Source organism: Seriola dumerili, unplaced genomic scaffold (genome assembly GCF_002260705.1).
Source record: "Seriola dumerili isolate Sdu_G_001 unplaced genomic scaffold, Sdu_1.0 BDQW01000668.1, whole genome shotgun sequence".
NCBI lineage: Eukaryota > Metazoa > Chordata > Actinopteri > Carangiformes > Carangidae > Seriola > Seriola dumerili.
In genome coordinates, this window is record NW_019174923.1 from 1,004,335 (window position 1) to 1,031,692 (window position 27,358).

A 27,358-nucleotide genomic window follows, 5' to 3' on the forward strand; every position below is an offset into this window, starting at 1 on the left:
CCTCAGTTAGGAATCTTGATAGGAGAATATACCTGTTCTTTCAGTCTGTAAATGTATTCTGGTTTCAAGCAAGAGGACAGAAGAGGACAGAACAGCACAGGAGGTCATAATCTGGTGGGAACATTTTAACATAAAAACATATTCACAGAGCTGGGTGGTTGAACTCTGCTATCTGTTGTCTTCTGCTCACCATCATATCTGTCAAACTGGATTCCCATCAGGCTTTGCCTCAAGATAGTAAACAAAGAGCCAGCATTTAACAAAACTGTTGACGTGTACAGGGGGAATTTTTCTAACAAATCAGACCATCTGTACATGGAGCCTCTGAACAGAGCTGCACTGCACCTTAGTTATCTCGGTTTATAGGTGGTGCCGATGACAGCTAATGAAAACCTCTCCTAGCCGCTTTTGACCTTTTCCTGTTCAGTAGGTGTTCACTGTCATCCGCTCTGGCACTTTTAACAGTGGCCAGATGTCCCAGATGGCTGGCCCGGCTCTGCGCTGTCAGCAGATCTGCGAGCCGAGCATGAGCTTAGCATGAAACACTGACACGGCACGCCAATCCTCGAGGGAAGGGAACACCTCCAAGGAAACCTGCAGATCCGTACAGTTTGCACTCTTTGTCTTGCTGCCACTATGAAATAGTAAGGTGACTACATTACATGGGTCGCATAATTTCTATAGTGTGTCTCTGAGGCACTTTGAAGGACTGTTAAAAAGCAAATGAACCTATCAGCACACACAATTTGTATTGCCGTTTTCACAGTTGTTCAGACATATTTAATCAAATGAACAACACACACACACACACACACACACACACATATATATACACATATATATACATATATATATATATATATATATATATATGTATATATATATGAAGTACTTGATAAAACACACAGGACCAACAAACAGCTTTCTGTGAAGGAGGAATTTATTTTGCATCTCTGCTTCTACATTAATCTCTTCATGATGCATCCGACATCATGAAGGTTAAAAACAGCAGTACAGTTGAACCGTCTAGAAGTGTGCTATTAAAATAACAGCATAATTAAAACAGGTGAGGAACCCTCTACCCTCTAACAGCCCGCCTCTGAACACTATCCCAAAACTAAACCTGAAAACCCCCACGTTTCGTCAACACAACCTCAGGTATCCCGACATTGTAAGTGTCCATCGTACTTGTCCATTAAAATCGGCAAGCTTACGCAAATCAGCACCGGTGCTGGCTGTGCCATGTGTAAGGCATGGGTTCCCATTGTCAAAGCAGGTAATCCTCTCTTGATCCTGATTTTGTCACACTGTGAGTGTTGAAAATCAATGCTGGAGCCACTGAGGCAAAAAAAAAAAAAAAAAACAGCACAATATTATCTCCCATAAAAGACACTGCCCTCATTCAAACCACAGTGATCTTTTTTTTTTCAAAGACTGCAAAAGTTGTAGCTTTGTAAAAACAAATAGAATATATTTCAACATATACAGTATATAAAGCTTTTTTAGTAACTAGTAACAAAAATGACCAGAGAGACAGAATCAGAAGGCACAGCGAGACGGTGGTGACAGTGGCTGCTCAGCGAGGAGACTGTAAACATTTCATCCTGTTTGTCCAAGGAGAGAGATTCCAGGAAGGGCTTGAGTGTTTCCAGAAGGCAGTGTGTCTGCCACTCAAGCATCACTGCTCCTGGAGTGGCAGTCACTTAAAAACAGTCAGTTAAAAACAGTGTTGTAAGGCTAAAAACACTTGATATATGAAATCCTTCATCGGGTAGGCAGCAGCGGATATAAGGTTCTCTCTCTCTGCAAGTCATAACATTGATTAGATTTAATTCACCCATGCACCGGACCAAGTGGTGCTCCGTCATTATCACTGATTCTCATGAAATCTAAAGGCAGACGACCTTTGTTTGTGTTACAAGTTGGCTTAACTTCATTAAATTACATGTCCTCTCTTAAATAAGGACACCCGGTTCCCAAACAATGTGGCCAACACACACAGAAACCTGAATTTGAAATTTCATTATTACTGGAGCGTAATCTCCTTGAATGTCCCTCCCTGCTGGATGAACAGCATTCAGCAGTGTGTGGTGCTGGCTGTTGTTTGCCAAAACTCCACTGTCTGCGTTAGAGGGAGGTGCATGGCCATTGATCACCAAGGTCTAAACCGACCGGCTGAGACACGTGATCCCTTAGGCGTTGTCGTATTTCTGCAGGGCCTCCTCTAGCTTGCCTGTGATCTTTTGAAAGAAGGAAATCTGCTGCTGTAGGTAGTGCTGCATCTGTGCCTTGAAGTCGCGCACACGGATCTGGTTGAAGTGCTGGATCTCAGCCAGCGTGGCACAAGAGATGATGTTGCAGCGCTCGTTGATGCCTTCTGCCTGTGCCCGGTCCATCTTGCCCTCCTCCACATGCTTCTGGCTCTCTTTCACCTTCGTCAGGGCCCCTAATTGGAAATGAAACAGAGCAGGAATTTAGACCAAGATTTCTTTTTTTGTTCCACGATCACAGTTATAATTATGTTTACCTTTCTTTTTAAACTGCTCCCTGAAAGTGAGTACTCTACATTTAGAAAAACACCCGCCCCATTCATTTGTCATGGTTCAATCAAAGAAGAAATCCCCCAGATGCTATTTTAACCAAAACGATATGCTCTCAAGCATACCCCATTTTTGACAATGCTCCTTCCTTAAGACATGAGATCTTATTTCCTTAAAGTTAACCTTTAACAGATAACAGACTCTTTAACTGAAAAGTTAATTAACAATTGAAATAACTTGTCTCATAAGAGACAAGAACACAACTTAATTTAAGTAAATCTATAACTTAAGGGAAATGACTGAAAATAGTTGTGACTTTTGGCATGAACAGTTTGTTCCAAACTCCCTGAGAACTAGAGGCACATCTGTGTCTATAGTTAGAAAATGTGAGGGAGGCCAGGTCTAAAAATATCTATTACATTGTGTCACTTCAAAGCCTTTTATAAAACAACCATTTAAGGGGATTTTGCTGGAAGTTTGATACCATCTACTAAGGTTGTTGGCAATTCCAAGGACATAATATTAACATGGGCAACACTTCCTACTAAGTAAGTCTATTTTGTAAAATTTAGCTATTCTTTAATGCTGATGTCATGGTCAAGCAATTCACCATTTGCTAAATCCTCCCCTGTACAGCAACTACCCAATCATATATCAGTGACCGTTACTTGACAGAGTAGGTCTTTCATCCAAAGCCAAAGCCAAAAAGTCAAGAACAAAAATGAGAAGCAAAAGTAATAGATCAAACACTGTGTTTATCTCCTTTAATGTAACCTGCAAATGTTAGCATGTCCAGCTAACTAGCTTACTGCAGTGTCCTGAATGAGGGTTATTTCCAAGGCCAAGGAGGATTTCACTGGCTAACCACATTTTGTGAGGTTACAAGTTATATGGGGAGAAAAAGCCTGTGTATGAGTTCCCCCACTGTTTGGGTGCCAGTCCTTAATGCTACTATGTCAGAGTGAAGGGTAACCTTAGCAGCCATCCTCCTCTTTATTGGATTTAGGCAAGTTTACACTTTAGCAACAGCCTCCAAACTTGTTATCCGATATAGTGTTACACCAAGCCATTTCTCTTGTAACATTAAAAGTGAACCTGTTTGAAAATACGGACAATTAAGCATAGAGCCAACCTATCATGCTTATCCAAGTATGTAAGCTAAGCAGCAAAACATGGTTAAAATAACAGCTCAATCTTACATGTTTCCTTATCATATTTAATGATAGGACTAACTAGCTATGCGCGGTCAATACAAGAACAATGCTATTTCTTTATTTCCATGCCTTCTTTTGAAATAACACTATGTATCATCAGTTGGTGGGGATGTTTGCCTGGGACGGTCAGCTGTCATGTAGCCATCAAGAGCATATATAAGACCTCTTTTACAGGATTCTCAGTTTTAATTAACTTTGCTGGAAACATTAAAAGGTCAGCAGGAGACAGCGTTTTCAATCAAGTCATCAATGTGGCTAAAGTTAGCTCAGTTAGCTGCCTAGCTAGTGGCAGTTGTCATTGGCAAAATAACCTATCCTCTGCTAGAAATAAGAAGATTGTGTCTGAAATCAGAGACTCAGATCTTTTCATACACGTTATTTTATCAAAGCATGACAAAAAAAAGGTTTGCACTCTTCAGGGATGGTTTATTCTATTAAACAGATATTTCCCATCACTGTCATTTAGATGTTATTGATGTGTTTCAATCTCTTTATGAGTTCAGCTGCTGGACATTGCTTTGACCTGTGTGTTTGTATTTGAGGGTATTTGAATTTAAGTAAACCATATAACCATATACACTACCTTAAAAAAAAGAAATGACACATATCACACTCGTACTGAGAGTAACATCATTGTCAAAGCTGAAAGTAACCTCACTGCCAGGAAGAGCTACTTACTGTCGTTACTGTGGTGGACTCTTGCGGCATAAGAGGATAAACATGACGGTTTCAATCCTCCTGTTTTCACACATCAATTGTCACTGCTGTTGCTAACTTTAAAATAAAACTGTTGAGTTTTGCTTGCTGCAGAATAAGCCTTCAGCCACCCTGGTGCCAAAACAAGAAATTAGCCTACAATTTTTCAGACAGATGGTTCGATGGGAGCAGAAGGCAGGGTCATAACACCAGGAGCTCATGACAGAGGACTTATCAAACAGCTGACATTTTCTGACCAAGCAAAGGAATAAATGTCATGAGCAATAAGTATGAGGTTGAAATGGTAGCGAAACTGACAGGATATGACCTTCTGTCTGAACTTACTACTTAAAAATGTTTGCATGCCATAGCTGCAAGCAAAGAGAACAACCACAGACAGACACATTAGTTTGGGTGGTAGATGTATGTCTGCTTAAAGAATGTTTCATTGTTTCTCATGACTCTTGTAAAAAATGATTGATTTGTAGGGCAAAAAGAGGAACTTCAAGATGTTTCCCCTTTTTTTAAAATTAACTTTGCAGCGCTTGTGATATTCTAAACACATGCAGGTGGTAAAGCCAGAGGCCACAGCACAACATTTCCTTGTTCCAGCTTTTCAATCATTTTTTTTCAGGTACCTTACTCTCTGAGAAGTTAGCCTTGAGATGTTTTAAATGAAACTTCCTGTAGATCTGTTTGATCTGTTGTTGCTTATGTGGTAAACGTTGGTCAACTCAGTACTTTGAGACACAGAAACCACCACTGACGTATGTAACCGTGACATTATAGTGTTGACCATGACATGTTGTAATTGTTCAAAACAACAACGACAATATGTACTAAGATGAGTGTAACTCAGCGCATGGCATAACCAGCTGACAGATGCTGTAATCCTCCGACCGTTGGCTATAGGGCGGGGTGTAAAGGTGCGACTTGTCCCCTAAAGGCAGAAAACAGAACTTCCTGTTTCGGCCTGTCACAGGATTTTCTAGTCATTATGTGCGATTAGTCACCAGCACCCTGTTGAAAGTCTGATTCAACCTGCTTGTTTCTTGAAATGTGAGACCACAGAAGACTTACCCCTGATCTAAACCCCACACTATTTTTGGCTTCTATCTACCTTTCTATCTACCTTCTTTACAAAGCGCAACACTCAACATGTATGGCTATAAATTACACCACACAGAGCAAAGAAATATGCTGACAAAATCCCCCCCCCTTCCTCCCAAATCTGCCCAGTTTGCCTTCTGGCTGTAGCTCCCTTAGCAGCACTTTAACCCAGATCTTTGAAATTCCTCTAATGCACAACAGACTGAACATGACAGAAAGAGAAGCAAAGATGGAACAGTGGTACTGAGGGGGTGGAAAAAAGATGGGAACAAACACAGCTGTCCAAAGGCTTTAAATGCCTGTCCTAAAGGTGTTTACTGTACCTTAAAGGTCTCTGGCTTCCTGCATTTTAAAAGCCCACTAATGGACTACAGAGGAATAATTGTAACCAAGGAGACTTTATGAGGACAGCAAGAGTTCAGTCATAGAAGATGGTGTCAGCGTAAGCAAACTCTAATGTACAGAGCCACATCATTTTCACAGCTGCTGCGAGTACATTTCACAGGCCTGTGGCTAACAGGGACCCACTAGTAAGACAGTGAGCTCAGCTGCAAATGTCAGCTGTTTTCATTATAAATGAATCTGCTTAATATTCTCTCAATGAATTAATTGTTTATTCTATTCTATTAGAACATGATAGTGAAAAATGCCTCTCACAATTTTTCTAGAGACCAAGGTCACATCTTCAAATCACTTGTTTTGTCAGAGCAACAGTCCAAAACCTGAAGATATTTCATTGACTATCACATATGTGCAAATGTGATGAACTCTTTGTAGTTGAGAATGATATGTCTTTCCATTGCCCAAACAATAAATGGACCATTTTTTAAAGCACTATTGTCAAGTTGAATGTAACAGAAACAAACTTTCATCTCTTTTTAAAATTCGTTTGGATGATTTTGAAAATTCTATAAAACTTATTTGGAAGTTTATATTACATGGTGGTCTCTTTTTGCCACAATAACTCATTAATAAAAGAACCAAAAACATCATGGGTCATTTTATTTACTGTGTTTCAGTACTAGGACCTTCATCGGTAAAATTCATATAAGCAAACAGCTTAGTGCATGGTACCAGTGCTAATACCATATATATTCATAGGTCTCAAACACTGTAAATAGTGAAAAGTGATCCAACACTCCTGTCTGTACAACCTTCTGGAGAGTATTAAAGTGTTACATCTAAATAAATAGTGATACTAAAAATGAAAACCTGATTTAATTACAACAGCTCCCTTATAAAATTATTAAGCAATGCTGAGTGACTGACACTGGACACTGATAATGCTATTGTGTTAATATGAACCTATGGACATTCAAGATATAGAGCTACTGACTCACTAAGAGTGATTAACGGTGTTTGTAGGATACTGCAGTCACACCATAAACAAGAAGAAGTCCAAGTGAGTGCCTCTGAAGAAATCCTCCCTGGGTGCATGGAGGTGGCAGCGAGCCCTCCTGGGCTCACTGAAGGCAGCCACTTCAGCTCTTACGTAATCTCTGGTTACACAACACCAAGCTACTGCGAGCCTGTGACCTGAACAACCGGCGGCAATGCCCATTTCATCACTCCAGCACCTCGGTTATCCATTTGTGCATTAGAGGACATTTAAATAGCCTGTAACAACATATCAAACAGTGTCAGAGTGTCAGCTGAAAGGACTGATTCAGCAGAAAGACCTGACATCCTGGCAAATCACTGCTTTCCTTTACCTCGCCTGCCATTGTTTTATCACTTCATGTGGTGATAAAACTGTGATGAGATCAGACAAAACACAGCTCTTAGTAATGTGCTGAATAGATAAAATGAACGAGGGAAGGGAACACATAAACAAAGTCAAAATAAGGACAAAGTTGGCCAAGCCAAAAGGCATTTCATCTGATTTAAATATTTATTAACTTAACCTTATTTCATCAGGGATATGCTTTGGCTTACTTTCCTCTCCTTCTAGCCTTGTGCTTTTGTTGACATGGTGTTTTGTATGCTGTCTATGCATTTAAGCAAGTTGATTAAATGACAATTGTGAACATAAGTATATAAATGAGGATGAGGATATTCCTCTTTGCATTACATTCATCAGATGTGTGGTATTGACTGAAAATAGCCTAAAGATTTGTTGTCTGAGCCTCTTTATTTACTAAATACAAACATAATTTGCAAACTCACCTTGAGGTGGGTGGTGCTCTATTATAAAGTGACAATAGCCCCGAAGTCAACAACAGGTTTTTCCTCTAAGAAGCACTGCAGACAAGATCAATATTACTGCACAGAGAATGTGTTTGAACAAGAACCTTCAGCATGGCTGCATTTACATATTCACTTGACAAATGAAGACTATGTGGGCGGTGTTAAAAAAGACATATGTGTATGTGAGTTTTGCATAAATGGCTCGACCGTTTATGGACTGCGATGTACGAAGGCAAAAGTTTTAATATTCAACGATGATTCCATAGATTAGAAATTCTGATGATTCTCTATCATTAGGCAAACCAGAGTTATCTTTAACCTAGTCTTACAGCGAGCATTAATGAAACCCCTCTCCTCCCTTCCTCTTTCACAAGAGCTTGAAATAAGATAAAAAAACAACACCTAATGTTGTCAAGGTTACAATGTCAGATTAGAAAAAAATAAAAAAGGTACAAAAATAAAGGATATTAAGTTTAATAAGTTCTTAAAAGCAAAGCCACATATGATGCCAGTATCATGTGCTAGCATGGTCCCTGCCAAGCTGCACACTAATGGCTTATGTGGTCCCTGTAGAGGTGGAGATCAATAGGGTGATGTTCACTGCTCCACTGTGGAAAAGCTCACATTTCCCTGGTCACTTCCATGGGGACAAATAAAAACCTGTCTGGAGTCTGAGGTCCCAATGAGACGGATAGAAGGAGCTAAAAATGGAATACAGCTGTTGATAAGACTGATAAGCAATGCTTCGACGTGTTTCTCCTACAGAGAGCAACCGTGATATGACTGCAAGACCACCACCAGAGATAGCCTCTTGAATAGGGCAAAACACCAAGCTGGTTAACCTCAACCTGTACTTTTAAAGCTGCCAAGGCTACAATTTCTCTGTCTTTAAATCTTGATTATTGCTCCACTAGTGCACTGACACAAGGAAATTTCAGTCCCCGCTGACCTACTCAGCCCAACGAGTTTCTCTGCGACCACTTCTGAAATGTGTTCTTCAGTTCATGAGAACAAAGGATGTGGCCTAACCTCACTTCAAGTGTCTAACAGGGAGAAGACAGCAATAAACCTGACTTCATAATAGAAGAATAGCACTTGTGGACATTTCCTTCAGATGTTTATCAGGAAAGGCGTATTAAAACCGAGTCTCGGATGGGATAGGCTTAAACAAGGATTGGAAAAGGAAATGTTTTATTACATATATGAGAGTCTGAGAGAGAGGCTAACTCACAAAATGAGCTGCACAGTATTGTCTTGACACAATGATATGTCGATGAAATTTAAGCTATTGGTATTTGTGGATTCATTAAAAACCACATATTCTTTCGGGTGCCTTTCTCCCTAATTACCTTATGGTGAGTAGACAACATAAGTAGACTTTACCGTGTGAATGTCAAGTACCTTTGCAGTGGGTATTTGCATTTGATGCTTCCTGGGACCATGTAACCAATTTGAGTAACAAGCGGCCATTCGGTTGTCATAAACAGGGAACTTATTTAATATAATACAGGCACATTAACTGTTCTGTCACTACCATGCAGCATAATAAATGAAGCCTCTTGCAGATACTGGTACAATATGGACACAACAGGTCTTGTAGTGTGAGTGGTTACACAAATATTCTGTGGATAAACTGGGGTGAATATGCATTTTTGTGTTTTATTTTAACAGAAATAAATCAGGAATAGATTCTTTCTTTAAAGCAAAAAGGACTGAATCAATGAAAAAATTGGCTTGACTGGACTTAAAATTAAAAAGAAGAACTAAACAACCTCAGTCCATTAAAAAAAAAAAAGGGGACCCAAGTAATTTCAGATTCAATATGTGACACATGGGTCTCCTTTTGATCTGCTGCATGCCCTTGGCTTTCCCATCAGTTGTGTTTCCAGTCTCACTGTGTGGTGGAGTCCTGTTTCAATCCACTCTGTCATCTTTTTTTTCAAAATTGTGCCTGCAGCAAGGTCTTCCATGTGTGGTATCAAATCAGAATTTCTAATCTATGGAATCAGGCTGGTCTTATCACGCATGGCTGTGTCACCTTATCTGTGCTGTGTGTGGCCTACGTGGCAAACTTGATTTGAGTTGACTGGGAAGTTTGTGTTCTACTGCAGCCTAAACACTGTCTGTCCTGTTTCCCCAGTGTCATCTATTGTGGACTGAATGGTCCCAGTGTTTGTAGGGGACCCGAATGATAAACCAAGATGTCCACAGGCAAGGTGGGGAGTTAACATGAGTCACCAGCAAACTGATAAACTTAATTTGTGGCACTACTAAATCACTTTGGCACTTTATGGCTGGAAAGTCCCTTTTTTGGGATCCATATACCTGGTAAATGAAATGCATGACACCAGCAGGGACTCTGACTGGTGGATGAAAAGATTAATTTCCCGCCCTGATCTGAGAGACATGTGATTTTAGTACGGCAGAGCACTGAGACTGAACCTAATGCATGAATGAGAAGGATTAGTTCACATCACATCATCCTCTAATCTTGCAAGTGTATATAGGCCCACGTCATATATGATGTCCTGCATGGCCCCGTTTCAGGTACAAATCTTTCCAATTTCCAGTTGTCAGTGATTGTAAAGATTTAAATTTCATGTGATTTAAAAGCAGACATACTCTAAATGAAAGTACAAAAGTACACATATAGGCACATACGTATGTTCAGAAGCAGTCAATCAGGTACAACAGAGGAGGAACAGCTCAGTTTGAGTTGCATGTTGCCTTTAGATTATCATTTTCTCTTCCTCATCAGATCGCCCAGTGTGCCACATTCTCACATATGGTCAACAGCAGTGAGAGCTTCTCTATACACAAGTGCTACAATGCTGCGCCTCTTACATAACAGCGTTGCCTCTCATGAGCGTGACATTTTGCCACACAATGAGAACAATCACTGGGTTAGGGTCATGTAGGAGGATGGCCCTGATTATTCTAACATTGACTTACTGTACAAAGACTAGAAAACATGTGGACAATCATTCTGTTTTACATCAGCTGTGTTATAAACAAACCAAGGTGGGGCATTCTCCACCTCCACAACACTAATATCTAATAGTTCACCAGTCATGGAAAGTCAAACACAGCTAAACGGGTGCTGCCCATGTGATAGAGCAGATGGAACAAACAGGGGCGGCTGCATGCAAACCTGTTCTCCAGATCAAACACTGGTTATTTGTTTTGCAAAGTTGACATAAACTATAAGTGTAACCTGGCTGCAGTCATCTCCTGTCAGGTCTGACAACTAACACTGAGTGAAGCTAATTATGTTGTTTATCTTGTTACGGCCAGCAAACACACTTCTTTCTTTACTTTAAAGCCTGTTGACTGTACCCCGGCCAAATCATTTAATTTTAGTTGTGTATATTTAGTGAACTTTTAACTGGACAACAGGGTTTTGAATTATTTCAGTAAACATTGTTTTTAGGGAGATTTGTCTCCTGGTGTTGTTCAGGGATTTGATTGGTGTCCGGTTAAGCTTTGGGTTTATGCTGATTGTGTGTCTTTAATTTATAATTTTCTTCTCTTTAGTTCAATTTTTCAATAATGACAACATTAAAAGTTGGCAATAATCTGTGTCCATATGTCATGAATCAAACGACATTAAAAGATAATTATTTGGCTACTGAGAAGCTCCTATGAAAGCAACCTTTTACAAAATGATAAATCAGTCTGTGGCAAATGCATTAAGTGTGTATGACAGTGTTGTTATTTTACCTTTTTGGACATGGATGATGTCTGGGTAGTTTGCCAAGTGTCCTTGGTAAAGAGCTAACAAATCCATGATCGGGTCGAGATCCTTGCTGGGCTGCTCAGCAAAATACTCTCCGATGGCTTCATATGCATCCCCAGTGAAGGAGATAGCCTGGTTGAGTCCAGCAGAGTACACCTGCTGGTCAATTTCAAATGCTTGGCTGAGGACCTTGAATGACATCCCCACTTTCTGATACTCCTTCTTAAAGCCACTGATCTGCTTGCGGGCAAACTCATTAACCGTGGCATTGAGCTGCAAGGTGCTGTCATCCATCCTTTTGGTGAAAGTCTTGAATCCGTCTATTTTGCTCTCGACCTCCTGGAAGTCGAGTGGAGCTGATGGAGTGCTGATGGTGAGGAAGAAGTTGGCTCCAACCATCTCATCCTTCTCGGCCTTCCTCTTTCCCTGCTTCCAGGCCTTCTCGTCTGTGCTGTTGCAGGTGAGGAAGTGCTGGAAAACATCACACCTTGCCAGGACAGGGTGGCTGGTCATGTGGTTCATCCACCATATGAGGCCTTTCCTCCTCTTGGAGATGAAGTCCTCCTCAAAGCGACCTGTGGCCTGCTTCTCTGGGATGTGTGGCACTGAGATAACAGGGAATTTCTCCACCAGCCGAGCATACAGCCAGTCAAAATGCTTATACCTCCTGTTCACCTGGTTTTGTGTGTGGGTGGGCGTCAGCTTGTAGGAGATGTAACTTTTCATGCCCTTGAACTTGGTCTGTTTAGTGGGGTCGTCAATCGCACAAGTGAACGGGTACGGGTTCTCCTGCCACTCAGGACCGTACTGACCCATCACCACACAGATCTTATCCCCATCCTTCACAAAACCTGATGCCTCCCCCAGCACAAACGCCTCTCCTCCTGACTTCACAAAGGTGGAAAACCTGTTCAGGTTTCTGCTGACTGTGGCCGAGCTCTTTGCTTGCTGTGCATTACCTCTCGACATGGAGGATGTTGACACTCTGTAAGTGGATGGCCCATTGCCTTCAAAGTCATGATACCGTCCTCCTACCGTCCCTGGCTCATCTGCAACAGTAGAGCTGTCATCCCAGTCATCATCCCAGTCATCATCGCTCACTTGGCTGGGCGGCTGGTAAGCATGCTGCTGCTGCTGTTGTCGTTGTAGTGGAGGGGCTGGGAAAGGGGTTAAACCAGGAGGAGACGGCTTAGAAAAGTTCTCAATATTATTTTGAGGCGTATACGAGCCGTCAAAACCTCCGGGTGGGATGTTGGCGTATCTGGAGTCCGGGTAAGTGTCCCCAGATGTGCTGCAGCTGTTGTTGTTGAACGTGGAGGCGGCGTCGTTCCTCAGGATCTCCACGTAGGAAGCGGGGAACAGTCCCCTCTCTCCTTTGCTGTTCACCCCTTCGAACCAGCCCTCAATGTCCTGTTCGCTGTACAAAGTTAGGATTTCATTCTCCTTCACCGACACCTCCCCGGGGTTCTCTGAGTTGAAGTCGTACAGTGCCTTGGCTCTGAGCGCCATGATTCCCCACAGCTGGAAGAAGAGCAGGACAGCGGGCTAACTTATGGCTGGCTGGCCGGGGCAGGAGGGAAGCGCAGCGGGCAGCCAGGCTAGCTCAGTCAGCCCAGAGGAGACTACTCTTGAAACTCCGCGTACAAACTTCTCACAGTCTGAGAAAAGCTTTTTTTTTTTTTTTTTTTTTTTTAAATAGCCCTTTCTGCACGCTCCTTCCTCCTGACCAAACCTGAGAGGAAACTGCGGCGCAGAAGCTGCAGTGTGTGAAACTGGAGCGAAGGTATTTTCCGCTACAACAACGCTTATCCGGGCTCCTCCAGCCTCGCTCCGATCCGAGCTGGACGCTTCTGCCTTCACGCGCTGCGCAGCAACCGCACGTCGACCAGGCTGGATAATCGAGGGCGGAGCTACAAGATGCTGCAATCCACCCAGACAACACAAATCAACCGCCTGTGAGAGCTTCAATAGAGCTTTGCCAGACTTGTTGAGTGCTTCATAGCAAAAACATAGCCCAGACCAGCCTGTGAGGAAGTCTTTGTCCCATTTAAGAAGAATTGTTTTGTGAGATAAAAGTGGAGGGTCTTATTTTTAATGTAAAATCTTACAAAAACGCAGTCAGTGAGCAAAAAATACAGGATAGATGATGAAACATATACACTAGGGCTGCAACTAACGATTATTTTCATTGTCGATTAATCTGATGACCCAATTAACTGTTTGGTCAGTTAAACATCAGAAAATAGTGTAAAATACCCATCTCAATTTCCCAGGGTTCAATGTGACACCTTAAAATCCCGTGTTTTGTTCAAAAGCAGTCCAAATCCAAATGTACAGTTTACAGTTATTTAGAACAGAGAAAAACTGTAAATTATTACATTTAAGAAGATAGAATCAGCAAATAATTTGGATTTCTTAAATCTTCTTGAAAATAACTTAAAATCAACCATCAAAGTAGTTGATGATTGATTTTCTGTTGATTGATAAATCATTTTTATCAACTATTTGTTTCAGTTTTATACCATACACTATTCATGCTATTTCATTAATGATATAAGCATCCACGATTAATTTAATTTACACCAAAAAAAGTTCCTGTGGTCTTTGTTCCTCTGTTGTAAACCACAAAATACAACATCAGCTGGATCTAAATTTCAACATTTGTCTCGATGTAGTCTGTGCTTGCCCCAGAAGTCTATTTCTACACCTGATATCCACCAACACAATTGCAAAATATATATATATAATGCAACATAACCTCATTATCCTCAATTGTGGCCACAGCCCTGAACATCCAGGAATTAAACTTATGAAAGACTAACATGGAAACTCCAGGCATAGCTAAGACTGTAGAAATACTGAGGTCATGGCTCAAAGTTCCCTGAATTGACTTTTCATCATCTAAATGTTATTTCCATGCAGTAAGGTCGAAGTGCTATCTCAAAGCCATCTCTGCAGTCTGGGGAAACATTCTGGTGGAAAGTAATGAACCCTTTATTTTAGTTTATTTTGATGGATGGATGAATAAAACCCCACAGCGGCTGCAAAAACCCTGTGTATCTCAGTGTCTTCAGTGGTCGCTACAGCTTTGTCAGGAACCACTAATCAGTTTTAGCCTTTGTTGTTCTTATCTAACTGGTGTATCATACACTGTTAACGAGAAACTAATCAGCCCATCATGAATTCAAAATGAACTCTTTTAGAAAACATTTCCTTCCAAACCAAATGTTAAAATGTGAATTTTAAATAAAAAAAAATATTTTACAGTAGGCTACACACCTGTCTCAGTTTAGATCCGTTTAAGATGAAAATGAAACCGATGTAGATCGGATGTCAGTTTAAAGTGTGACGTTGCCAACTTTTTGTCATTTTCCATCATCTGAAAGGAATGTCATCTAAAAAAACACTGACATCATTCTGACTGGTTCTCATACTCAACACTCCTTATTAGTTCAGGACAAAGTGGCAGAGTCATTTATGTCTATTTTTAAATCCAATGGAATTTAATCAATGATTTACTAATCACCGATGTAAAAATACATGAACACATCGATTGAATACATGAACAGGCAAAAAGATTTATGGACTGATTGTTGCTCTATCCTCAAATGTGTGTGTGTGTGTGTGTGTGTGTGTGTGTGTGTGTGTGTGTGTGTGTGTGTGTGTGTGTGTGTGTGTGTGTGTGTGTGTGTGTGTGTGTGTGTGTGCGTGGTGGATGTTAGTTTGTTACACCCAGCAAATAATTACTATTCATAAGAAAACAGTCCAGTTCAGTTCAGAGCTTGATTGTCCCACAGGAGGAAATTCTTGTTGCAGGGAGGCAGCATATAAGCATAAAACATAAGCACAATGAAGACACAAAAAGACAGGAAATGTCTCCTGGTCATTTTAAATATTTTAAATCTTTTTCCGGTGGGAGAGTTTGTTTTGGGTGGAATGGTTTATTGATGAGATGCACGGAAGTTGCTGATGTGGCATTCCTTAATCAGATCTTTAACTGTTGCCTGTAATTAACAGGAAATAGCAGAAACTTTAGACGGGAATTGCCCAAAACTGTGCAGTTCAGTATTAGCTCTGTAGCCAGTATCTTAAAATTAGACCTAATCTGTGGTGCTATTCAAATGTGCAGTTTCTAAAAACATAAACTAGTGATTACAGAAAGAAAGTGACTATTAGTTTGTCCTCTTAAAGGGGATAAAAAGTATATTTTGCACTGATAAAGTTTTATTTGATTATTTATATGTAAGAGTTTAGACATTCATTTTAATGCTCTAATTGTGCAATAAGGATACAGCTTACTTCAAAAGCACCACGGCTGGCAGTCTATAAAAAGTGCAATGAAACCCAACACATGGAGCTGCTAACTGACTCATAACCATTGGTTTAAATGAACAGTTTTAGTGTCTCACAGTCTGTATGCTGTTTCATGGAGTTTTACACACTGTGCTTCCTAAATATTCCCAGAGAAAGCATTAAATATCTTCTAATCTTTTGTAACTTTTAATTGATAATATTTAGATATGTAGATTATCCACATAAATTCTTGGATTCTGATTAATTTCACCTCTCTGGTTTCAAACATTGGAAGTGACCTTTGGTTGTTTACAAATACTGGTTGTAATTCTAGACCACAAGAATAACACAAAATGCTAAAGTGGAGGTTTTGTTTTTTTGTTTTCTTTAAATATGGACTGATAAAACCAAAACGTTGCACTAACTGTTGTTTGTATGTTCTTGTATATTACCATTCCAGGTAAAATCTTTAATATACACAGAGATAAATATGCACAACCTAAACCACTCACTGTGTGCTTTGTTGACATTTCATTACATAAGCATTTCCTTTGATGGTGTGCATCTTTCTCTGGTAGATACTGCCCCCTTGTGACTGTTTTTGGATTTTTGCTGAGAGGAGGCTTATGAATTCTTTTCATTGGTAAAATAATATTAATGACAACAATACAAATCAGAATAAATAAAATAAAATAAAATAGATTGGTCCAAATCATTAGTGAGAAAAAACTAAATAATCACCTTTAAATTATGCATCTGACATTTAGCATTTATTTTCTTATTGCAGCTAAATGTTTACCTAAATTTGAGCTCTGGCTGGTCATGAAATGTGACCTCTAATATGCTAGTGTGTGGCTGTATCATTATGTAAATCATGGAGGAGGCTTAGCAGGTGGAGCAGATCTGGCATCAACCATAGAGCTGGTGGTCCCAGGCTCCCCTCAACCATATGTTGAATTGTCCTTGAGCAGGACACTGAACCTCATTTTGTTCTAGATGTGTGTGTGGGAAAAATGTCAGCTGTTTTGGCCAAAAGCCTCTGCCAAATGAATATAATATGCTGTGGTGGCAATTCAACCACCATATTCCTACAGGCCACCAGAGGTCTCTCCTCTCATGTTTGACTGGGTTATATATTCTGAGGAAGAGAATATTCAATTTACAAATGCTTATGCTATATTCTGCATATTGAATTAAATGCAGTTATATCTATGTGATTCTTCTCAAAAGTCTCCATACCTGTCTGACCTGTGCAGAGGACATTCACTTCACCTTCCACTCCACTGTGTTCAGGAAGATTTTCTTTATAGCACAGCACATGAAATATTGAGGAGTGTGGTCTCCAGGGAGCAGGAATTACTTCAGTATGCAGCTTGCAAGCAGACTTGTGATTTATACTGTTATTCTAATCACAATGATATCACATAATTGCTTTGTCTGGGCTCAGTGTTTGCTCTCAAATAATTCTTGCTCATTTTTGTCCTATTAATTTTTTAAGTTCTGATATAATGGTTTTCCCTGCCTAAATAGGGTTTTCTGTGCCGACTGTTGGGGAAGCTAGTAGGAGGAATGAAAGTTAGATTAGTGAATTTCTTAGAGATTCCTATAAGGATGACAGACTCTACAACATGTACTGGAAGCAAAGAGCAACCAATAGGGTGACACACATGCTGTTCTGACACTTGGCACAGATGAACATATCACTAGCTTTTTTATTCATCTGACACATGCACATCCTTTCCTTTATCCAGCCTCTGTAACATCTGTGGTGTGGCCTACATGCTTCAGAGGAACCAGTCTTTGACTTTGAACTGTGTTTGTACTTACTGTGTCATCCCCTTTCATTCATTATGTATTGTGCAATGTATTATGTCAGAGGCTGTTGCATTTTGTGTTGCTTCAAACTTGATAATGCTGTGGAAAACTACAATGTATGAGTGTATAGTTAGACATGGTCAGATTCTTTGGTTCAGTGTTGGTTGTTCTAAATTGAAAATAGAAGTGATTGTCATTAGGTATAGAGCCACCTAGTGGTGCCATACATTTTGGGATAAATAGTTAACTCAGTTTTGGAAATTAATTATTTTTTTGTAATATGTTATTATTTTCATATCTGACATTCAATGTCAAAATATGTGAATATACTTTTTTAAATGTTGTTTTTACGTAGTCTGCAACCTTCCATTTATTGAATCTCAATGAGTTTTTAAAAAATGTTTTTAATAACCTACCCTGTTTTATTGCGTTTTAATGTTTGTGCTTGCCACCTATTAATTTCTTTGTCTCAATGTTTCATACAATTTAATGTAAAGCAATCAATGTGTATATGAAATGTGCTGTAAGTTAATTATTTACTGTCATTTATTATGCACAGACCTACATAAAAGACGCTTAAGTTATTTATGGGAATAAACTTATATATTCTTATAGATATGAAATTCAGATGATCCCTCCGTCGTGCCGCCTTCCTCCATTGAAAAAAAAAATCACACTGCTACAGCTGAACCAACTCTCCAGTGTTTTACAATTTAACCCGTAGATATAAACATGAGTATTACATCATTGATAAGGAGACGTTACAAAAGTCCTTTTAGGGCAATTTGGGAAAGACTGTGTCACTGTATAGATGATAATAACTATGATCAAACTAGACCAAAAAATGATCTCTGGAATCCAAAATTGTATGTCCGCTGTTCGGGGATACCGACTTAAAATGCAGAGAAGTTGATTTCAATAGAAGACCGCTGCAGCGTCGACTCCCAGTCAGAATGAAAATAGCCTCCATGTGTTTGGTCATGTGACCACGCTACGTGCGCAAAACGACGTGCGTGACGTAGCGGTGTAGGCTTCGCTAGTTTCCTCAACCAAACACTCAACTGATATTGTGTGATAAAAACTGGAAGTCAGCCGGTGGACGAGGGGCTATTTATTCAAAAAAAAGCACAGGAACCGGGCGGCACACGTCGTTTTAAACAAACTCACTCGCTGCTGTGTTGAAACTTGTCTCATTAGCGAGGAAGACGGCGAAAATTCCTCCTTGTAAACGCACCGAAGGCTAGTTTTTATTTTGCTGTGGCTGTCGAAAGGCGGGGAATACAAAGCGACGTGTGGTCAAAAGCATTTAATTTTGGACTCATTGAAGCAAAAACGGGATTACTACGAAGCCAGGTCGTGCTACTGTGACTGGTCAACGATAGTACATGGATTATCTGGTAAGTAAATGAATCGAAATGCAGTGGTGTTCCTCATTGCAAGAGCAAAGACTGCTTCTAACGTTTGGTTTCTTACCAGCTGGGCTCCTAATCAGACTGTGATGCCACTCAGGTGTGTGACTGTAAATAATGAGGCGTAGTACCAGTTGTTGTTTTATGCTAATATGCCAGCTGTAGCTTGTAGCTTTTGCCTGTCTGTCCTGTGGGAGCTAGGTTGAACCAAACCCCCGATCTGTTTACACGTGAAACACGATCACTAGCCAACTAGCTACACCCTTAAAGTACTGCCCGCTATGTAATGTGGCATTATGCTGTTGTTTTTCACAAAACACACTGTTGCTGCTGAGGATAAAGCTGCAATGTGTGTTGGATGAGGTTACTTGGTGTCAAGATGTCAAGATGTGGACTTGAGACAATGTAGAACCGCACTGGTTTGAGACATTAGTCCCTTGCATATTGTTAATACCTGTGACCAAAAGAATGATTGCAGTTCAAACCCCTGCACCAGCTTTGGTCTGGGAGATTATGGTTTTTGGGCCTTTGCCCACATTGTAGGGATGGGATGGGTGCTGCTGAAACAGAGCAACAATAGAGAGGAAGCTGTAACTGAAGGCTTTCCCTGGGAATTTATAAAGCCAGAGGAAAAAAAAGAGTACACAGACATTGTACTGTCATTTCACAGGGGGTGAGGGGGTGGGGGGCAGAGTGACAGTGTGAAATGCAGAGGAACTTGCCCACCCAGTGTTATCAGCTTGTTTATAATGGGCCTCCCAAGATGTGGACCTAAAAAGAACTTTGAACTTCTGCTTCACTGTGACATTTCTTGAGTTAAGATTACAAAGTCCTATCCGGCAACTGGCACCAGAACAATTGTGCCATAATCAATACAGACTGATTAATGTCTACAGCTTGTCTGTGGCTTCTGGCCTTGGTGTGACACATTTTATGGGAAACAAAAGGATACCAAAGTAGCACATTCACAGTGTACATGAGTTATTTTGTAAGCTTGGTTAGATGTCAGTGGAAAGTTGTTGGTACCAAAGGTAAACACAAGGGGTATTGTTGTCAAAAGAGCACCCTTGTGACATGAAATGAATGAAATCAATTTCTCCCTAAGCTCTTTTTCTTCTCCGGTTGAAGTGCTGCAGGACCAGGACAGCTTTTATTCACTTACATTCACTTCAGATAATCTGAGACCAATTGTGGCGTAGTGCAAAAATATTAACATACCTAAAGCATATTTAAGATCTGCGTGCATATTGAGAGGGGAAAATAATCCAGCTTGCATGCTTGAAGGATTTAAGGTTTTCTGTGACAAACAGTTTTCTGTGGAAAGCACAGCTGTAACTCTGTGGACTGTTGGAGCAGAGTGCTTGGCTGTCCTCAGAGGTCAGGCACTCAATAGGCGCGGGGCCTCCTTTCCTGCTGTGCAACACTGGAGACCTGGCACAAAACCCAGGCCAAAACTATGTCGCTTTCTCTCTCCTATAAATCAATAGGAACTTGTCGCTAAACCTTTTAATGAAAGATGCTAGTCTTATTTCCTGTTCATGCTTTTAGGTTAGGTTTTAGAAAAGATTTGGCCTATAAGGGTAGTTGGGATGAACAGGAATGGAAGCAAGTAATTACTGCACATTGCTGGGTAATAACAGTGGTTTGATTTATGACTGTAGTACATGAGAAATCTGGCTCATGTTGGATTCTGTTTCAACTGGGAGCTTGAGCATGTTGCAGACTGTACACTTGCCTGGTCAGCGTAGTGTTATGAAAGACCATACAAAAAGCCAGCACTGACAGAGGAATTTGGTGCTAGCTGTTGCCGTGGTACAGTCTTACCAAATTACAAGTGCACCATGTGGCCAATCTCTTGGACCATGACTTGTTGCAGACTTCAGCAGACTGGACACATTGAACATGTTGTGAGTGACATCACATAGAGAAAACCAAACTATGGCTGTATTGTTAAGATTGTTAACTCATACAAGAGCATGCAGAATTATTCTGAGGTTTTACTACCAAGCACCTTTGCTACGTTATGTTATTGCATATCATACTGTTATATATTATTTGTGCTCAGTTATGGCTGTAGGCAAATTCACAGACTGTGGAAAAATATATACACAACATTTGGCTTTGGTATCCAGTTATTTATTTCTGCTACACACTAAACCGTCAGGTGCATTGACATTCAGGTTGTTTTTGTAGCTCTGCCCTTGAGGAAAACAGACCTATGATGCTGTAAAAAAAACCCAAAAAACATTCCTTTTGCCTGGTGTTAAACAACCAGAATAGTTTTTGTGGAATTTAAATTGTGCATAAGATTCAGTGATAACAACCACCAGGAACTGACCTCAAACCATATGATAATAATGGGTGTGACAGATAAGAGAAGAGGGCCTCATCTGCTAAAAGGCTGGCCCGCACCTCTACTGTTCTGGCTCATGTTCAGGAAGAATAAACAGGAGGAAAAATTTGGGTAAAAACTTTGTAGGGAAAATGAACTAAATGGTCATGTTTTGCGTAAGAAAGGCTGATTATTTGTCTAATTATATTATTGTCTCTTGAATCCAATTCAGTTTCATTGAATATTTCTTTTTAATTTATTTCAATTCAGTTCTTTTTTGTTGTTGAACATTTGACATATTTCACCTTAAGTGGTGGATTTGTGTTTTGGTATCTGCATTATTCTTAGATTAGAATAATGTCAAAAACACTAACCCATTTAGTTTTCCATCTGCTGTTGTGAATGAATAACATTTTAACTTTAACTAGTGACAGAGGAAATGCTGCCTGATAGCTAAACCCTTTTCTTTGCTAGATTATGTATAACTTAGCTACATAATGCTTAGACTACAACTTTTAATTGCACTTTGGAAAAAGCAGACTTGCTGTTCACATGACTAGCAGGCTAATAATTACATTTTTTGAGAGACGTTGAACCTCACATGTATTCTTTCCATATTTCTGAAAAGAGGAAACATTTTAGACAACAAGTATACAGTAAGTATCAACTGAGAAGGCAGTTTTTTCAGCTGTCATTACTATTAATAGTTTTGTCTAGCAAAACACCTGTTTTCAGTTAGTTTTAAATGGTTACCCATGCTGTCTGCCACCTGTTCACTCTGTTCACTCTGTACCCTTATTTCCTTTTTGTGTAGTTGTATGTAGAGTAGAACAGCATACAAACTTTAATGTGGCCTGGTTTGGCTGATTGGATGTTGAATGTGTCAGGGTTGCATTTTTATACTGCAAAGCTCTATATTGATTCAAATCTGAGCAGGTATGATGCTTGTTAATAAACAGGCGTGATTTACCAATCCCCATAAAATGCAAAATAGGAGCAATCTTGTCTACTGATTATAATTTACCCAGTATTTTAATTAAAATAATTATTTGTCTACTTTCTCTGCAAGGTCTTATTTAGGCAGGGTTAACATATTTTTAATGGATAAATATGTGAAGATATCCTTGAAAGTCACACAGAATACCAATATTGGACAGCGTTTAAAATTGTAGAGCATTATAAATACAATATGTAGTCTTCAGCATTTTGGTACATAGCACCCAGCAAAGCCGTACAGCCTTAATCTGCAGTTAGTGAAGAGGAGACATTCCCAAGATAAGTAAGTAAGCTAAAAATGATGAGTTTCCTTGAAGAACCATAATTTTGAAATGTGAGATCTTCTCTGATTGCTATCATTATACTGAAAGCATTTTAGTACATGATGCCGCTATGGTACTGACAGGAGTTAATAGCTCAGAGGATATTTGTATTGTTCCACTGATTTCTTAAGAAAGGTATTAGAATACAAAATCAGTATGCAACACTTTGGAAAAAAAACATTTCAAATAGTCATGCTGTTATTTATCCAGTTAGCACAAGGATCATACCCTTATGAAAATAAATTGTCTTTGTAGAAGTCTATGTGTGTTTTTGGCCAACCAACTGTATTAATTTCAGAGCAGATCTCCTGCTCAAGGGCAGATATCAGGCTATAGCAGATTGACATCTCACTACTGTAACACAGGAAGCAGAGCTGATGGGAAGTTCTTGGCAGCACATGAATGCAGCTTGTTAGCCTATGGGATACAGGCCTGGTGTTACTTTTCCTCTCAATTTTGTCCTCTATCTGACCGTGTTACACACCTTGCTGATGCAGGCAGAGGTCGCTGCCAAATTCTCCTCATAGGCAAACAAAAATGACCTATTGTATGAAGATAATAGCACCAACACCATCACCATCTCAAATATGTGAACAAATATTAGGCTAATAATTTATTGGTTACACTTTGAATGAATGTGAATTGATATTTATCTATAGTTTGGTTAGTCAAGTTGACCAAACTTCCTTAAACCTCTCCTTTATTTAAAGTGCATAGCCTTCAGCTGTAATGAGAAATACCTTTCTGAGCAGCAGAACAGCATTCCTGAACCCTGTCCTTGATTTAAACCTGCCAGCAGTATGTCAGCCAGGTTTTTGTCTGCTAGTTAGCTCACTGCAGTTATTCCCTTGTGTCTGTGGAGAGTGCTAGTGAGTCAGCATCTTGGGCTGGAGCTACATCAATGCTGCTGTTGAAGATAAGGGAGTATTTATGGGGCTTCATCATGATCAAGCACAGGCACTTCCTTTCCTTTTTATATTGACATCCACATACGTTGATGGACCATTACTCGAAAGAGGCTTTAGTGAACTGTTTTTGTATTTTTATTGCATTTCCTTTACTTTCTCTCAGGACATAACCACTCTCATTGTGCTGGGCCCGACAAAGCTTTCCCTCACAAGAAAAAACAAATATAAAGGATTTGTTTTCAGTGAATTATTATTTTGCTCTTATTCTATATGAAGAGTGGCTCCATAAAAGCCATAAACAAATGCAGTTTGATAATCAGACCTTTATCAGAGACTCAAGACTTAGAGAAAATCATATCTTGCTGACCTACAGTCAGACTGAATGACCTACCATAGAACTATTGTATGCTGCTTTGTAACATGAGGTGTTACATCACAAAGGAATATATACTTTTTCTTTTCTTTTTGAGGAAAGAAAGGGTCGCTTTGCGACAACCGAGGAAGTCAGTTATGTGATACAGTTCTTATCAAATGAGACACAATGTTGACCCAATGCTCTGGTTTTAAAGCAGATGACAACAATATTTTGTTCTGGGTGTGTTGAACAGTAGGTAATCATTCAAATAATACAGTGTTTAGTTCTTAAGCAGTAAAACAGTCGTGTTGCAGTGTGTTTTGAAAGTCTTGTAGAACCAAACTGGATTTGACAACAGGCCAAAATTAGTTTGTGCCAGTGTTTTTGTTCAGTTGTTGAGTTTTAAAAAATTACTTTGAGCTGTGTGCAATAAGGACAGTTGTCTTATTTTTTATTTTCAAACTTTGAATGACTACAATAGCACAATAAGTGGAATCTTATCATGAAAGTTTGTTTATAGGAAAAGTAAAAATTTAATGTATTGCATGCAGCCATTTGATGTTTGCATTCTTTTAGTCTTTTTGCATTACAGTAGAGTACTCTGCATTGACAAGAAAAAGTAAGAGAATCCTTTGGAATCACCTCCATTTATGTAAAAATTTGTCTTAAAATATGGCAAGATCTTCATCCAAGTTACAATCTTGAACAAACACAATTTATTTTAACTAATAACACACAAATCATTGTTTTGGTCTTGTCCAAATTGAAAATGTCTTTCAAACATTCACAGTGCAGGCTGGAAAAAGTATGTGACCCCTCGGCTAATGGCATTAACAAAAGCTAATTGGAGTCAGGAGTTATCAAACCTGAAGTCCAATCAATGAAACAAGATTACAGGTGTGAGTTAGAGCTGCTTTGAATTATAGAAAACACTAAAACATTTATATTTATAAGAAACACCTGCTGATGTGAACCTCACCTCACACAGTCCACAGTCAGACAAACTGTCTATAAATGGTGATGATTTAGTTCTGTGGCTTCTCTACCTAGGACTGGGCGCCCAGTCAGGATGACTCCAATTATACAACACGTAGAATAATCAGTGCAGTAACTAAGAATCTTAGAGTAACAGCTAAAGGCTTAAAGGAATCATTGGAGCAGAATGACTTCAAACTAAGAAAATCCACCTGTTGCAGTGGCCCAGTCAGAACCCAGACCTTAACCCAGAGATGTGGTGGAATGACCTCAGAGAGCCGTTAACACCAGACATCCTTAGAATATGGCTGAGCTGAAGCAGTTCTATAGGGAAGAATGGTTGCAAAATTCCTCCTGAACGTTGTGCAGGTTTGATCTGCAGCTACTGGAGGCTGTTGTTATTGCTGCCCAAAGCAGGTTCAACCAGTTATTAAATCCAAGGGCTCACTTACTTTTTCCACCAGCACTGTGAATGTTCGATGGCTGTGTTTAATTTTGTAATATTAGCTTAAGCACATTGTGTTTGTCTATACTAGATGAATAACAGATCACATTTTATGACCAATTAATGCAGAAAACTAGGTCATTCCAAATGGTTAACATACTTTTTCTTGCCATTGCATATTATAACTACAATTTGTCAGCAGGTGGTGGCAGCAACTATTACTAAACAGCTGAGCAGACCAAAACAAGCAATTTGAACATGACTCACAGTTCTCCCTGAACAGACGGACTTCTGACAAAGCATCCCACAACAGTTATTGAGAGCCCCATGACTGCTGTAAGCTCAAGTGGTCGATCCCTTCATCCTCCTCCATGCATAGAAAGCAGTGGTTTTCATACTTCATGAAGCTTTGTGTACAGTATGGAAATAGTGTGTGGGTGTGTAATGGTGACTAATCCAATTTGCAGTCTTATTCTGTATCCCTAGTTGTCACTGAGCCCTTAATCTCTGTGGAGAGAGAGATTCTCACAAACTAATCTCAAGCTTGTGTCTGTCCACTGATCCTCGTGGCAATAGTTTTATCTTTCTATGAATGAATACCTGGAGTAAACCGAAGGCAACCTTCCGTCCTGATCATCTAAACCCCCTCTGTTGAGCTCACACTTGAAACAAAATGGCTTGTCGATATGTGCTACTGACGGTGAGACGGTGAAGGGCTGGACTCATGTTGTTGACCTGACACTGTTGTGCTCGGCTACTCCTGATCCTCCTCCATCCATTCACTTACTCCAGAGGCTTGGCTCGTTTGTTGCCGGGGGTTACGCTTGTTGCTGAGCACAATGTCGGAGCACATGCAGCTCTCCCTTGCCTTGTGCAGGATTGGGCTTTACACGGTAAGAAAATGCATACATGCTGCTATCTGTTTGTTGGAGAACAGCAGGGATTTGGTGTGCTGTGCCTTTGTGCTAGATTGAATGATGTTAGTTTCACCATGGTTTAATCTTTTCCTGTTATGTGTAGAAACAGATACTGACCAAGCAACAGTGGCTGGTGCTTCACTGTTGCTTGGTCACTGAATGGAGAGTGCGCTCCGTTTCATTTGAGTGGGTGTCAACATAATATTAAGGTGGAGCAGGTGGATGTCAGTACTGTGATGTTAAATTAACCCACAGAGAACAAGCCATCTTTGAGTAAAGAAACAAAGATAGATTATGGTATTTTTTTTCCCGGCAGCTCCATGAAACTGGCTTGGTCAGTGGTTGTACTTCAGACTCAAGTACTGTGCACTTATGAATGGAATTTTATGCTACAGAGGCCATTGAGGAAATATTGTTGAAGTTGTATTTTTCTTGTTATTATTATTAGTGAGATTAATTAAACATTGATCAGTGTACATGTTTAGGGTTAGGGTACAGTAATAATTTTGAGGACAATGTGTTTTTAAGGCAAATTTTTGTAAAATGGAAAAAAAACCCAACATTTTTTTTCAAGCAGTTGTATTTTAACCACAGCTGATGACTCATGTTGCATATTGTCAGGTCCCCTGTTATTCTCTGACTAGCTGGTGACGTTTTTTCAATGAACATCAACAGAGAATGCTATTTGGAAATAGGAGTGTTTAACATTAAGCTTTTGCTCGATACACATGATGCACATTTAATACTGTATCTCATCCATGATTCATCTTTACAGCCACACATGTATCAAATGAGTGGGAATACAGCAGATGGATATTTGGTGTATTTGAACTGTAGGTAACAAAAGCTGGATCTTCTATTGAAGTCTTCTGTGGTGTTGTTGTGCGTCATGTAGGCAGATGTATTTGACACTTTCCATGAGCGTAGGGTACAGGATTGAGTGCATATCATGCTGTGGTATGCAACAGAATATAGTAAACTGAGAGCTTCAACGTGCCATATGAAATAACAAATCAACAGCAAATCTTAATTAAATGAAAAAAATCATCTTTAAACTCATTTGAAACTTTGCATTGCATGCATATGCCACGAGGGTGAAAGGGAGGG

General features: G+C 39.8%; 2 protein-coding genes across 3 annotated transcripts in view; one reads left to right on the forward strand and one right to left on the reverse strand.

Moving 5' to 3' along the window:
- Positions 1-922: 922 nt before the first annotated feature.
- On the reverse strand, positions 923-13,346 carry snx18 (sorting nexin 18). Its single transcript, XM_022765168.1, has 2 exons — positions 11,468-13,346; positions 923-2,446 (listed from the first exon to the last, which is right to left on the reverse strand). Exons 1-2 carry the CDS (start codon positions 12,990-12,992, stop codon positions 2,193-2,195), a joined length of 1,779 nt encoding a protein of 592 aa, XP_022620889.1. The 5' UTR covers positions 12,993-13,346; the 3' UTR covers positions 923-2,192.
- A 5,312-nt stretch (positions 13,347-18,658) lies between these two features.
- arl15 (ADP ribosylation factor like GTPase 15) overlaps positions 18,659-27,358 on the forward strand; it is a 100,943-nt gene continuing 92,243 nt past the window's right edge. Inside the window, exon 1 of one of the 2 annotated variants that reach the window (XM_022765170.1) lies at positions 18,659-18,988. In XM_022765170.1, coding sequence (XP_022620891.1) covers positions 18,977-18,988 — 12 coding nt within the window. In that variant the 5' untranslated portion in view covers positions 18,659-18,976. Of the gene's footprint in view, positions 18,989-26,053; positions 26,228-27,358 lie in introns of those variants that run through there. The other variant, XM_022765169.1, reaches the window with a different exon arrangement.

Bases quoted from the DNA above. Each gene is read 5' to 3' on its own strand.
- snx18 (XM_022765168.1), bottom strand. From the start codon at position 12,992: ATGGCGCTCAGAGCCAAGGCACTGTACGACTTCAACTCAGAGAACCCC. The intron at 2,447-11,467 runs GTAAAATAACAA...ATTTCCAATTAG, and splicing joins CATCATCCATGTCCAAAAAG to GGGCCCTGACGAAGGTGAAA.